Source organism: Clarias gariepinus, chromosome 26 (genome assembly GCF_024256425.1).
Source record: "Clarias gariepinus isolate MV-2021 ecotype Netherlands chromosome 26, CGAR_prim_01v2, whole genome shotgun sequence".
Taxonomy (NCBI): Eukaryota; Metazoa; Chordata; class Actinopteri; order Siluriformes; family Clariidae; genus Clarias; species Clarias gariepinus.
Genome location: NC_071125.1, coordinates 15,435,185 through 15,450,456, shown reverse-complemented (window position 1 = coordinate 15,450,456; position 15,272 = coordinate 15,435,185). Strand labels below are relative to the sequence as shown.

General features: G+C 34.9%; 1 protein-coding gene across 1 annotated transcript in view; it reads right to left on the bottom strand.

Moving 5' to 3' along the window:
• LOC128514091 (contactin-associated protein-like 2) overlaps positions 1 to 15,272 on the bottom strand; it is a 274,243-nt gene that overhangs the window by 40,491 nt on the left and 218,480 nt on the right. Inside the window, exon 15 of the mRNA XM_053487773.1 lies at positions 13,626 to 13,753. Within this exon, the coding sequence (XP_053343748.1) occupies positions 13,626 to 13,753 (128 nt within the window). The remainder of the gene's footprint in view (positions 1 to 13,625; positions 13,754 to 15,272) is intronic.

The following is a 15,272-nucleotide window of genomic DNA, read 5'->3' as shown; positions in this document are numbered from 1 at the left end:
AAGACTTTAGAGGAAATGAAGTGCTGCTCTCTGTGACTGCTAATGACAAGTCAATGTTCTTCACATCATTTCCCATCCTCTAAAAGGTCACTTTCATCATCTGAGGTTCTAACTTTCACAAGTTTTACAGAGGCTCTAAAGTCTTTATGGCTCATCACTAGAAAAGGTCACTTTTGAACAATGCGCTCAAATATTAACCCAAATAAGACAATAAGTATAGGATACGTTAGCTTTTCAAACAGCACACAATGAAATATATCACAGGCTAATGCCCACTAGCTTCCTGTTCAAATCAAAGGGTCAAATACAACAAGTATATTGTAAATCTCTATCCTTACAGGGTGCTATATTTCTCTTAGTGTTATTTAATACACGAAGAAGTATTAAAATGTATTGAGATTATCTCTGTTTAAAAGCTCTGTTTTTCTGCATATGTCCTTTCTCAGATGCCTTAAGAACTGCCATTAGAATTTACTATTGACGGTCTGGCACATGGGGACAAATTCTTTATTTCACGATTGTTGAAAATCACAATGAGCAAGCTGTGGACCTGCCTTGCCTTTTTCAGTCATAGAGATGATGGACTCTTCCACTGTGAAGACTGTTTGTCTCAGGGTACACCCATACATCCAAGTTTCGTCACTGGTAATGATCCTCAACATAAAGGACGGGCCAACTATGGCACTCTGATGGAGTTCTTGGTAGACTTTGAGATGATGTTCTTTGAGCTCTTGGGTCAACAGTCTGAGAACGAACCTGGCAGCAACACGCCACATGTTCAAATTACACATGAGGATTGCCTGGACACACAAACCATGGCAGCAATGTTGTGGTTTGTTCTTGTTGAATGATCTCTGATCTACAGTATTGTCATCTTCCACTGATGTTCTACCAGTCTTGAAGCATCTGTGCCACTCAAACAACTAATTGCACCATCATTGTAATCTTGCTGAATTATGTTGAATTATGTCTGTGGCAGATTTAAACAGTTTAAGGCAGAATTTCACATCCCAGTGACTGTATCTTAAATATCAAGCAAATGGCCTTAGTTTAGCTTCCAATCACTTCAAGACATGTGTATTGACCTTGCATCTGTCCCTTTCTCATTAATTTATTTTAATTCTAAGCAAAAACATAAATGAGGGCTCTTGAAAAACATTTGAACTATTATTTAAAGATCATGGAGCTTATCAAATCCTTATGATGCCAAAATTACCCTGGGGTTCAAAAGATTAAAATTGTTGGTAATAGTTGGCACCTGGTTGGTAATTGCTGTGTTATTGGAAGACCCATCTTATTGGCGGGACTTAATTGAAGAAAATTGGGAAACCCACTCCACATAAAAAAGTCTTAAACGATATACTGTAGATATTGATAATTTGGTAACATTTTCTGGCAATTTAGATTTTCCAGTTATCTTTGCTAATTACATTAGCATAAATTTCCAAGTCAGTGGTTAACCTAATTTCCCTTTTCAAATTCCAGTTAACTGTAAATATTGTTTATTTACAGTACATGATGTTGTGAGTGAAACTTCATAATTCCAGTAAAAAATTTTATTTTCTATCGAGAATTGCACTATACTTAGCAGGCTAGCTAGCAGGTATTACACGGTGCAGACACAAGTCACTGATTTAAGTGCCTCACATTTATGAGAAAATATTAGTTCCCTAGAAAAACTGGTCTTTTGATCCTACGTTTTCCTTTGTTCAAAGTTAAAAATAACTTCCAGCACTAACTTTTTAAGTTAAAATTCCATTCTGGGTATAATTTATGAGGGTGTCTCCTACTTTATTGAGAGCTTCTCAACTGGTTTTTATCTCCGTGTAGACAACAACACATGGCACCTCTTCCTACTGAAACCACTGAGGAAAGAAACTGTGATAACCAGTAATGACTAGGGGGTATCTATAGATTTCAGGCAGCTTCCACACACTAATAAACATTCACCGCTCTATCAAATACCCGTGCTCTGAACACAACCATTTATTACTAGTGTGCACCAATAAAAGAGATAATCCAATGGCGTTTCTCTCAACCTTTCTACATCCACTGTGTGTGTATGTACAATTACCAAAAACATTTTCCTGTACTGCGCAAATAGCACCTGTCTAAACTTGTTTTCATCACCCTTAATAACAAGTGAATTCTAACTGGAATGTGTAAATTCTGTTATGACTGATTATTATGTATTTATCTATTAATCAGCAAGTTCTCGAAATCAATGTTTTGAAGCGGGAATAAGAGAACGCATAAGGATCTGAGAGATAAATTGTAGTCTAAACAAATGGCCACCACTAAAAGTATGTACAATGGGCACGTGAGCATGAGAACTCGGCCATGAATCAATTAAAGACGCTGGCCTGTTCTGGTGAATCATAATTTCTTGTACAACATGTGGACAACTGGGTGTGTGTATCAGCCATGTAAAGACATGTAAAGACCTGCAGTCAATGATAAATGCATTGCTATTTCTAATACACATGTCAACTCATCATTTGATACTCCTCTTTCTTAGTGTGAATACGGTGTGATCGAGACAATCTGTGTGTGTGTGGATGTGGCTTAAAGCTGGGTTAACATTTGTTAAAAACTACATGGACTCGCCATCTTCTCCACTGAGCAAAAACATGCCCAAAGACTGCACATCACGGATGTTATCAGAAAGTTTGCTGCATGTGAAGTCAGGTGACTTGCATTTGAACCTAAGCTGTAATCAGTTAAACATCACAGGTCATGAAATACAGTTGTAAAGATACAATAAAAGAGGCCATACATGTGGGTAATCTTTTAATATTATTATCATTTTAGTGGACATTTCTGTCTATATACTTAAATTCCTTAAACAATCTAACCAATCATTTAATTAATGTTGCCTGATATATAAATTTATTTATCCATCCAAGGCCTAATATAATTAATTTTATAAAATTTAATGCTTTGTAGCCATTTCTTCAATAAGCGTTGGATTTTACTGAAAGTACCTTTTCCTGGGTTTTAAAATAACTGACCTTACCTTCTTGCTTTCTGATCATATACAGTAGGATGACATCATCTGGGTGTCACTTAATAGCGTAATGGATCAGAATTGACCTGTGATCCATCTTTACATTTCCCCACAGTTCAGGACGCATGTGAAGTGTGGATTAATTGCAAAGTTCAACTATCATATTGTATATTTACTATGGCTGTATGGTGTTATATTTTTGTGGCTATTCCCAGGCAAAAAACTTTTTTTTTTTTGCAAATTATATCTCAGTTGCTCAGACTCTCTTTTGCACACTAATTAACTGTCTTCGCCTCCAGGCTTGTGCCGGCCAGGGTTGTCAAATCACACCTACAAAATCCTCCTATAAAATACTCAAACCCCACCCACTCTGATCAAAACTGTCCAGATAAAAGCAGTAATAGAATGCATACTGTAGCTCAGTTAAATATTCACATACTCTACCATTATTATTTTTTTCATTCATTATTGTTTAAAGAAACCAATGACCTTCTCCCTTAGAAGTATAGCGAATAAAAAATAGTCTCATCATCACAAAAAAATAAACATGCCTCATATTGCAATTAAATTTTATTAAATTTTGCAGGTGTGATTGAATATTTTATTTAAGGATTCAATTTAAACACTAGACATCTTAAATGTTTTTTTTGTTGTTGTTTTTTTATGACAGATGATCAGTGAGCCTTTCTTGCCCTGTCAGATTTTCCTTGACCTTTACGTTCTATAACAACCAAAGAAATAAATAGAAAGCAATATTATATTTGTCTCCCTTTTCTGCCAATCCAATCTGAAGTTTTGTGATCCACTGCATCTCTAGGGACACTACAAGACTATTTCCAATAATAATCTGTGTTAGAATTAGAGCTTACAATGTGTGGGTGTTGGTGGTGCTGAAGTGGGTATAAATGAGGGAAAGTTTTGTCCCCCTGTCCAGAATTTCTAATGGCCGGCTGGTGTAAATTAAATACCTGGAGCACAGTGAGATGCATCAGGATGCACTGTGAGAAGATGATGAGCTGGCAGAGGCAATGTCATTGTATACTGTATTAAGTAAATAAGGTGTATATTAGAGGGGTGTAGTATGGGGCTTTCAAGTCAAAGCAGGTGTTGTGATGAAATTTCTCAGAAATGAAAGCTTGAAACCAATTGAAATTCATAGAAGACTTCAAACAAAGTACGGTGATGATAATCTTAGCCGCAATAAAACATCTGGAACATTTTAAAGAAAGCCATACATCCATGAATGATGATCCCATCTGAGGTAGCTCGAAGCAACTCCTATCGTTCCCATAAACATGCAGCGAGGGGAATCTTTGATCTTTGAAAATCAATAGATAACTTGTCATAACTTGCGGAAGGGACACATTTGTCTACAGGAACTATACACACAATCGTTCATGAACGTTAAGGGATCGCGGCTGAAATTTACTGTGACATCCCCCGTACAGTCCAGACCTCGCTTCAAGCCATTTCTACATGTTTAAGCAATTAAAGGAATTCCTACTACTTTTTAAATGAGAAGCAGGCAGTACGATCGTGGCTCCTGCAGACTGAGAAATCTAGGATATGCTAGGATAAGTGCATGTGTTTTACTCAGTGTTACCTAATAACTGTGTCCTGTTATTCTGTGCAATCAAAAGTCACGGTTAATTTGAACACCCCTCATAAGAATAGTAAAAATAATAATAATAATAATAATCTGAAAAGTCCAGGAGCCCTAAAAAGTCCTGTAGATACCATAAAGACCAGAAAAAGGCACAACACACACACACACACCCTTAAACATGACTAAGGCTTACAGTATTTCCAGAGTGACACTTCCAATGAGGAAAATCCATGTTGAACTAAATGCTAATTCTGTTTTTTTTGATCCAGTACAGCTGAGGTCATGACACCAGAAATGATGTTATGTGACACATCCTGTAGCCTGAATTGCTTCATACATAAAAGTCATAAAAGATCAGAGGACACCCATACACGACCATCAATCACAGTCCATGTTCCCGCATGCTTAATGGAAATTGATTACAAGGTCTAACTGTGAGAACAGCTGAGTAGTAAGACCCTTATTTCCTCCTGTTGCACCAGCCCATTTTGCATTCCTGTGTAGTTAATCTAGGCTTAAAAAGGGATATTTTTTTTCTTGGCAGTTTTGATCAGAGGAAATGAGACAGCTTTGAATATATTCTCTCAAGACAGCTTCAAGAATTTCCTGATTTCTTTTTTACAAGGAACTTCTTTTGTGCATTTAGATATTTAGGTACCAAATGAAGGATTCCCCCCTGACCCCCTTTAATTTAGGTGATCATTACTAATTTATGCCACTAAATATATATTGAAAAATGTTTAATGCTTATATCAATAGAATATTTTACATTTTTTCCCCTTGATCCTTTTCTTCTGCTCAACGACTATATACTGTATTATGGACAAACTGATTTATTACACTGGATGGCAGGTGACAGGATATAGACTGTGCAGCATAACATTAACACCACATGATTTTAATACATTTGTACTGATTATTAATTATATACACGTGACATACTGGGGACAGGAAGACTCACCCAAAATACTTCCAAAATAGTCAATGCTGGCCATGAAAGAAAGGCACCAGAACACCCAGTGTGCTATATCTCCCCGTGCACGGGGTCTGGCAAGCAAACAGCTCAAGGCCACCGACCAAGCCTCCAAACTCTCCTGGTTATTTCATGGTCAAAGTACAAAAATGTAAAAGCATCGATTGAAATCAGGAGGCCAGATGCTATTGCAAAAAACTGCAGGTTTCCATCCGAAACAGCATGGTTGGAATCTCTGTACCAGAAACATGGGAAAGGGGGCCAGGTGTATTTCCTGCCAGAAAGGAACCTGGTAATACAGACACTTCTATAAACTACTGTATACATTGTCACTGTTTTACAGTCTAGAGAAGATTCATTGTGTACTGTACAAATGATATTGTATTCTTAAATCTGCATCACAAAACACTGTGGCATTACTATTCCTATAACTCCTATAACTATACAGTGGTTGATCACGCTGCAAAAGTGATATCTTAACAAGGAAACATATCTTGATATTACTCAAACTTATCTAAAATGTATTTGTATATGATTTAAAGTTTTAAGCATTTCCATCTTTAAAGAAGAAAAATGGTCTGCTAAGAGAACAAGAAATGTACATTACAAAAAATTATGAACTGTGTCTATAAATAGGCTTATATTCTAAACAAATGAATGCATATTTAATTTATTTTAATTTTATATAAAGACATTTTGAATAAATTTGACTAGATTGGAGATATTTTCACTTTTTAACCCATCACTTTTTGCAGTGAACATCAAATAACATGGTAAACCCGGCAACACCATCACCCTCTCTCAGCTTGCTCAATTTGTAAAGAAAACACACTAGCTCTCTCCTTACAGTGTACATTTTCAGTTCTTCAAACTGTAAAACACTGGAGATGACAAGTAAATCAAACTTATAGAACATAAGATTTCGAGTTTGTTTTATGGATTTTTAAAATCCCTGTACTAAAGTAGTCTCTGAAGCCTATACTGCAAAAAGTGATATCTTAGCAAGTGAAACGATCTGTAATAAAGTTAAATTCATCTACATTTTCTTACAATAAGATTAAAACTAGCCAAATATAAGATTGATCTTCAATCAAATTCTACAAAGATTTAAGCAAAATTGTCTTCTTCTATCAGAAGCTAATTTTAAGAATTTATTTATTGAAAGTAGTAACATTTCCAATAGAATAAGGCATTTATTTAGTAACATTTGATTAGAAATAAGCTTAATTTTATATTTGGCACCATACTTTAAGATAAATCTGTAAGACATTCAGGGTAACATGTTACTTGAACCAATTAAGCTCGGGTGACAAGTTTACTTTAAGCAATGACTATAGAACTATATGTTTCTTAGATATTTCGGTTAATTCCACCCATAAAAATATAAAATAAAAAACAAAAAACAAACCAGTTTAACCAGTGTAAGGACGCATCCAGTGATAGAAACTAAAAGTACATTTGCACTTTTGTAAGTCACTCTGGATAAGAGCAGATTCCAAAGTGGTTATTAAAGATTTAGAAATTGTGACGCATGCAGTAGGTCAATACTGTCATGGCGTGCGCCCAAATCTATTACTGCTCCTCGCTCACTCCGTAGGCTCCCTAAGTAGGTCCCCGCCTTTACAGGTATGCAAAAGGGACGGGATCTCGCGCTTGATCCGCATTATAAAAGCAAGGCGCGGAGTTTAGTCCGCGAAGACCGTAAAGAGACGTGCGGTGGAGTATATGAGAGTGGCATGCGAGCGGGGCAACATGACGCGCCCCAGGGACTTTAATTTAAAAAAAAAAAAATAGCCCTGGAATTCCGCCCTTTCATCTCCGTGCTGTACTCAGCAAAAGAACTGCGCGAGCTTCTCTTCACTCCCGCGCCGAGCCCGCGGCCGAAGAAGAAAAGGCCGCGAGAAGGACTGCGTGAAGGCCCCTGATCCCAGCCGGGAAATCCGTCCATCCGGCGGACGTCAGCGAAAAGAACCGTTGAGGGAGCGTGCCAGACCTCTGCCTCCGCGTGCTCCGTTCTGCCACTCCGCCCCACCGCCACCTTTGTCGAACCTGCACGTGCACCTTTTCACTTCATTCCTCCCTCCTTTAACCCTTACCTTCCCCATTTTTCCTAAATAAATGATCCTTTTTTTTTTTTTTTTAAAGTTAAGACTTCGTCTCGTGTCCGTGCAATACATAAACAGTATGAGTAAATTTAAATTAATCTGTATTGTAAAAAAAAGGTATAATGTAAAAAAATTACCAGTGTTGAGCAGTTTATATCACTTTCAAAATATTATATTATGTACTAAATAAATTTAGTTTTTATCGAACTCTCCATCATTATTAGAAATTGTAAATTGTTAAAAAAATAATAATAATAACCACCTACCATACGGATTAAATTTGACTTGTCACTGCCAAGCTGGATGTAAGGCCAAATCTTTGACTTCTATTTATAAAGCTTTGCAGATGAGTCCTTTTTTTCCCCCCTGGTGACTTGTTAAAGCTTTACCTCCGTCAATGACTTTTCATATAGGAGGAAAACCTAATTAAATTGTTTAAACATGGCAGTACAAAAATGGAAAAGGACAAAAAGCAGGATTTTTTTTAGATTATACATACACAATGGAGACTCATTTGAATGTTTTAAAATGTCTAAGTGTTGACATATGAAACCTTAGGCAAGTGATCTTCCAAGGTTTATTAGGGAATTTCTCTGCAGATTTTTTATTTTTTTTTGGCTGACATGATTTTGTATGAATATTAACTTTCCCCCACTGCTAACAGTAGAAATCGCAGATTATTCAAATTCGCAGATGATTCAAAGCAAATGCCCAAAACCCCAGCCACTGGATCACCGGTCCTAGGCCTGGATAAAATTAGAGGGTTGCATACAACGTATAACCTGTGCCAAGTTGTGTGGGAGCAGCCGAAAGACCAACATCATCACTAGAATAATATAATTGTGTGCGCAAGTGGAAGTACAGGAAAAAAAGTAAAAGTAGTGTGAGTTATTTTATCAATTATTTGGGTAAATGTGTTTCGAAATCCAAATCCAGGTCATTTTTATGGTGGCCCTAAAGTGCAAAACAAATTAACAAAACTGAAAACAAAATAACAAAACCCAAAACAAATAACAAATTCAAAACCAAATTAACAAAACGGAAAACAAAATAACTAATATCTGACTGGCCGAGAAGTGCAATACAAATTAACAAAACGGAAAACAAATTAAAAACCAAATAACAAAACCCAAACTATTTTTTTTTTTGGAGGGGGGGAGTTTTGTTGTTTTGTTTTTGGTTTTGTTATTTTGGTTTCGGATTTGTTAATTTGTTTTCCGTTATGTTAATTTGTATTGCACTTCTCTGCCAGTCCGATACAAACCGGAAAAGGTAGGTATAACGAATAAAATGCTTACCACTAATTGGACAAGACATCTGTCACTCAAGATATACAGGAAGTAGGAACTTGTTTCTTTATCTTTGTTTCTTGTGTGTTCTGCTTTACTTTAAACTATGATGGCCGTAAAGTGCAAAAAAATTAACAAAACTGACTTCAGGGCCATATTTAAAACCACAATAATTTTAGCACATTCATACACACACAAATCTACCGCTACTACAGTACTTCCTGTATATCTTGAGTGACAGATGTCTCGTCCAATCAGCGGTAAGCATTTCATTCGCAATCTATACCTACCTTTTCCGGTTTGTATCGGACTGGCCGAGAAGTGCAATACAAATTAACAAAACGGAAAACAAATTAACAAATTCAAAACCAAATTAACAAATCCGAAAACAAAATAACAAAACCAAAAACAAAACAACAAAACTCCCCCCCCTCCAAAAAAAATTGTTTTGGTTTTTTTTTATTTGGTTTTTAATTTGTTTTCCGTTTTGGTAATTTGTATTGCACTTCTTGGCCAGTCAGATATTAGTTATTTTGTTAATTTGGTTTTAAATTTGTTATTTTGTTTTGGGTTTTGTAATTTTGTTTTCAGTTTTGTTAATTTGTTTTGCACTTCAGGGCCACCGTACATTTTAGATCTATGACTAAGTATCTTAATATCAAACTATGAAAATTAACTATTATAGCAATCAATTAACTCAAATTAACAAAAGAACTGTGTGAGCTGTATTACCAAAAAGAAGATGACTGCAATCAGTAACATGATTTACTTTGCTATTAAAAGTCTTGAAACAAACCAAATGCTAATTATTTAATAATGAAAAGTCTAATTTCATCAGGAACGTCAGCGTCTATTAGTCTCTCATAGAAACTAGTCAGATGTGAAATGTCAAATACATTGTCATGTGAAAATGTTTTTTTTTTTCCCAATATAAATGAACCATCACCAAAACCATCATTGGAGATTCTTTCATAATTTCTACCTGATGGTGGTGTAATAATGCAAAATGGTGATATTACAGCATTTAATTCCTGGGTTATTGATCTCGATTTCGCAACAGCAAGCTCATCGAAACTCAATAAAGCCCATATTTGCAGCATCATTAAATCATATTAAGTTATCATTTGCTTGTTATCTTTATTAAATCTTTTAACCATTAATGAAAATTAATCATGTTACCTTGCTAGAAATGACTTCAGCCTAATTATGCCAAAGTGACACTGTAATAAATCATCTTCTAGTTCTCATATCAGTGATGTACGAAATCGTTAACTTCTATACCTTTTAAAGGACAAATGAGACAAGCATGAACAGTGTCTATAAATTAATAGTAATTGTCCTTCACTGGAACGTAACTGTGCGCATGGGGAAAATACTGCTAAAATATTTATATTTAGGCATGTAAGGTTGAGGTTTTATCCCCAACCAGAGACAACCTAATTTATTTCTGTAGAAAATCATGAATCATTCATAGATTTTACAGCTTTTTAATTTGAAATAATATTTATTATTGTTTACTAAGTACAGCCAGTTGTGAAATGACTTTATTAATTATTATCGTTTTAGCATATGGCATGTGGTCAAATTATTCATTTAATTTATTTCCCATGTTAAAACATTTACTGTAAGTACAACAAAAATTCAAGAATTTAGGTAAAAAAATACTATGGTTAAGGATTAGTTGGATTAGTTTTCTGGAAGGGGGATTTAACTGGATTAGTGTTTTTGATCAAACGAGAACTTCAACAAATCCAAGAAGCTGTGTGTAAAAAGGCTATTGCACATTTGACTGGATTCAGTGAAAGGCACTGCTGGATGCCAATCTTTATCTATCCTATTTTTATCATACAAAACTTTTGGCCACTGGACACTTTATTAGTGAATGTTTTTCTATCAAGCATAATTATTATTAATATTTTTTGCATCAAACTGCATAAAGTGATAAAAATTATATGGCTGCACATATTGGTATCACAGTATCATTAGTAATTAGAACACAATTCAGCTAGAATTGTTTTTATAGTTCTAAACTAATTTACATTAGGCAAAACAAACAAACAAGCAAACAAAACATACAAAAAAACATTGGAAGGTCCAGAAATGTAAGACTGTGCATTTGCCATAGTAAAGCTTTAAGCACTAATCTACACATGGTCTTCTTTCTTCCCATTTCAGCTTCATAAATAAATAAAGTGATGAATACACAATAACTGTTTCGTCCACCAAGTCAGCGCAGTCATTTTTCGTTTAGTCCCTTGAGGCAAATTGGACTATAATCAAAATCTTTAGAGTTCAGATTTCCTCTAAGAGGATTCCAGTAGCTTTGGGTATAATGTATAACATGGCTGCAAATGCCCAGGTGCACAGGCATAGAGAGAGTTTAATCAGAAATCTAATGAAGACTGATTTTTCATTATCGCTTTGTGTGATCGAAAGTTATATTTGTTCATATTTTCTGCCATGTTGAGCCACAGGTCTGAAAGGGAAAAAAGTTAAGGTGGAATATTCACGGGAAGAATTTCGCTTTACATTCCTGCTGAACAGGTGACTGCAATTAAATGCAGCTAATCTGAAAAATACGCCTGAAGCAATTAGCAGGAATAATGAGGCATGAAAACACATTTCATGCAGTGATGAAACCAGTGGGATGATCAGGCACTGTGATTGTGCTCTTGTTTCCAGTCTGGCGATCGTGACTATCCGCATATCGTGGCTGGTGTTGAAAATAGCCACTATTTTAAGATACACTCTGTGCTTCAACACATAAAATAGCATATCCGTGTACTTTTACTGTATATGCACTTAAAAGGCACAGATATCAACTGAATTAGCTCAGTTCCTTCTTTAACAACTTCTTTGCCTGTACTTTGGCAAGCTGCTCTCCGAATCTTTGCCTATTCTTTTTGGTGTTTGTTTAAACACAAACAGGCCACATACTGTAACCACCTTCTTAGGTCTTATGCATTATGTCAAAACCTTTCTAACTTCGGTCTTATTGATTTTGACAAAATACTTACTTTTTTTTCAACATCATGGAATTTTACAGTATGTGTAAATATAGACATGGGATGCAAAGATGCGCATTGTATCAAAGAAAAATGATTTATTTTATAATGCAACAGCTTTAAGGTATTCATATTAAAAATTACTGCAGATGAAAGTGTCTGTAAAAAATGATCTCTTTGAAGTGCATGGTACTGATACATGCTGTTTAAGTGAAGTGTTGCCTTTGGATTTATGGCAAGAATAAAGAAGGCACAGCTGATGGACATACTGTAAGGGTGCAAACCATTAGTACAATTATTTCTAAATGTGAAAGGTCCCCTGAAACCTTTTAATTTTAACAGAATACACCCACATTTCCTTTGTTTTTGTTTTTTTTTTGAGAAAAAAAAAAGTCTGAAGCCACAGTTTATAGACATACACATGACTTTGGACTGTAGGAGGAAGGAAGGAGGAAATGTCCAGGAGGAAATCCAACCAGTCCAGCGAAAACTCCATGATCAGAGGTGAAATTCAAACGAGGTAAAATATTAAGCTACCATGGCAACCCATTTCTTCAAATCTTATCAATTAAATTAATTACATTAAATAATCAAATTAAATTAACACTGATTTAGGGTGCTCTTGTTTTTTTTTTTTTTTTTTTTTTTTGGGAAAAATGGTTTACCCTAGATTTTACCCTTTATTACTGTGTTATAATGACTATCATTGTAACTGTAAGTTAGTATTGTATAATTGTTAAACTAAAGTTGCTGGTTGCTGACAGTCACTTGTCAACCAAATGAACAAACATGCTACCCATAAATATATATACAGTGGAACAATGTGTTGCTGGCATAGGAACAGGGGCATGTGCACGAATTGTAATTTTCTCAAGGCCTTTCATATGCTTGTGCCCTATATGAATAAAGCTCTGACACTTAAACAGCTGTAGATGAAGACATGATAAATTGCAAAGACTTTATTTTCTTGGATATTTGCTTCACCTGGTTCCCCTGCCTCCAAATGCATGGATAATGTTTTTACCAGTTATTTTCTCTCATGTTATTAAATGCCATTACTGCACCAAATAGTATAACAAATATAATATAATATGATATAATATAATATAATATAATATAATATAATATAATATAATATAATATAATATAATATAATAGCTTAAATAGATATAAAAGAAGACAAAAATTCTTATCAAAAATTGTAAAACAGGTAATACAAATAATATTGTTCTCTGTCATGGGGCATCTTTTTCCATAACCGAGCATGTAATATATTGTATATCCATAGTTTTATAGTACATCTTCATTATACAGTTTTTTTGGTTGAATCTTCAAACTATATATATATATTCATTTGCTTTAATCTACTAAATAAATTAATTAATTTAAATAGAAAAAAAAATTTAAATAGTAAAAAATACATTAAATCCTTGCTGCCTTTAAGCATTGCATCAACAAAGATTTTTATAACCTTATTTAAAAATAATTTTTGACTGACTTAGTTAATCTTCCTTCTCTTCTGGAGTCACATGTAGACTTCATATGCAAACTGCAAAGACCAACTGTTCTTTTACTTTCACACAATTGAATAAGTCCTATTTTATTTCAGCTGCATTTAAAATGTATAGAAATGAACTCACGGTCTCCATGACACTGCAGTGCTCCAACAGAGAGCTTGGCCTCTGATCCAGCTCGATTTGTGTCACCTACAGCCACCTGACTCACAGGTAAGTGGTCCTTATAGACCAGAAGCCCAGAGTCTTCTCGCCTGTGATGAAAAAAAAAATTTTAAGTTAATGGATACCTAATGGTGATGTTTGATACTGAAAACTCTAACTTCCCTTTTTTCATCATGAAAACAATTTCTATATGATGATATTAATAGTAGTGCATTTTTTGACGTGGGAATTGTCTTACAGTATGTGTTTGGAAGTTCCATTTTTGTGTCCACATTGATTTTGACAATTAACAATCCCAGGAACTAAATATTAACGTGTCTGTTTAAGACACATTGTATTTCTTTTGGCTGTTGCTCAATTCCATCATGGCTAAATAAAATACACATAAAATACTGATTGGACGAGAGGTATTCCACAAGTGGTGATAACAGATGGTAACAACACACACACTCTATAATGAAAACACTGCTCTGTCCCAATTCTTTTCAAAGGTAAAGTACAGGTTAATTTGTTTTTTATTTTTACTTTACAGCAGTGATTCCGTTAGTGTGTCGCTCACGCGCGTGTCATTAGCAATGTTCCTTGTTAATTTTTCCAATAAAACAGTCTTACTGTTAATGTGTGTGTCTGTGTATGTGTGTGTGTGTCAGTGTGTGAAACTCAAATAAGAGAGGAGGAAGAATTACTGTGTAAGACAAAAAAAGAGGGAGAGAGGGGTCTGATTTCTCCTATTCTTTTACTTTAGCTTTACACACAAACACACACATAGATAACGCATGCTTGCACAAAAAGAAACACTTATCTGTCTAAGTTTATTTTTACTTTTTAAAGGTAAAGTGCAGGTTAATTTGTTTTATTTTTACTTTATATTTTGTATTATTTATTTTAATGTATTTATTTTTGGGCTGTGCAACCAATAAGTTGAGTTTTCATTATTTCCTATGGGGAAATTCACTTTGATTTACAAATGTTTTGAAATACGAGCACACTTACAGAACGAATTATGTTTGTAATCCAAGTTTCCACTGTATATACCAGTGCCTTACAAAAGTATTTGTACCTCTAGAATCTTTTGTGCATTTTGTCACGTTACATTTTGTTGGGATTTTATGTGATACACCAACACAATATGGCACATAATTGTGAAGTAGAAGGAAAATTAAAATCTGAAAAGTGTGGAAGGCACTTTGTAGTATTGAAACCAAAGTACAGTATATCCTGTAAGAGTTGACATCATTTAGCATCTTTGCAACATGGAAATCAAAGCCAGGATCTGCACAGTAAAGACTCTACAGCCAGCGCATGTGCATGTGCACCTGGATGGACAATGCCCACATGTCCTGGCCACCTATACTGCTGCTAGACAGGGAATGCCCCTGCTTTAGATTGTATAATTGCATAAATGAGCTCAGGTGCAGGTCAATTAAAAAGTGGCTGGTGAGTGGATTTTTATTTTACAAGCCAATATTTAAACAATGTTTTCAAGGACACCCAAATGTACAGAAACAACCTTGCTCTTAATTTTTGGAGCTACACTATTCTTAATTTTCATAATTAAATTGTGGATAAAAAGTGTTCTTCTGTGTGATTCCAGTAAAATCTATTTCC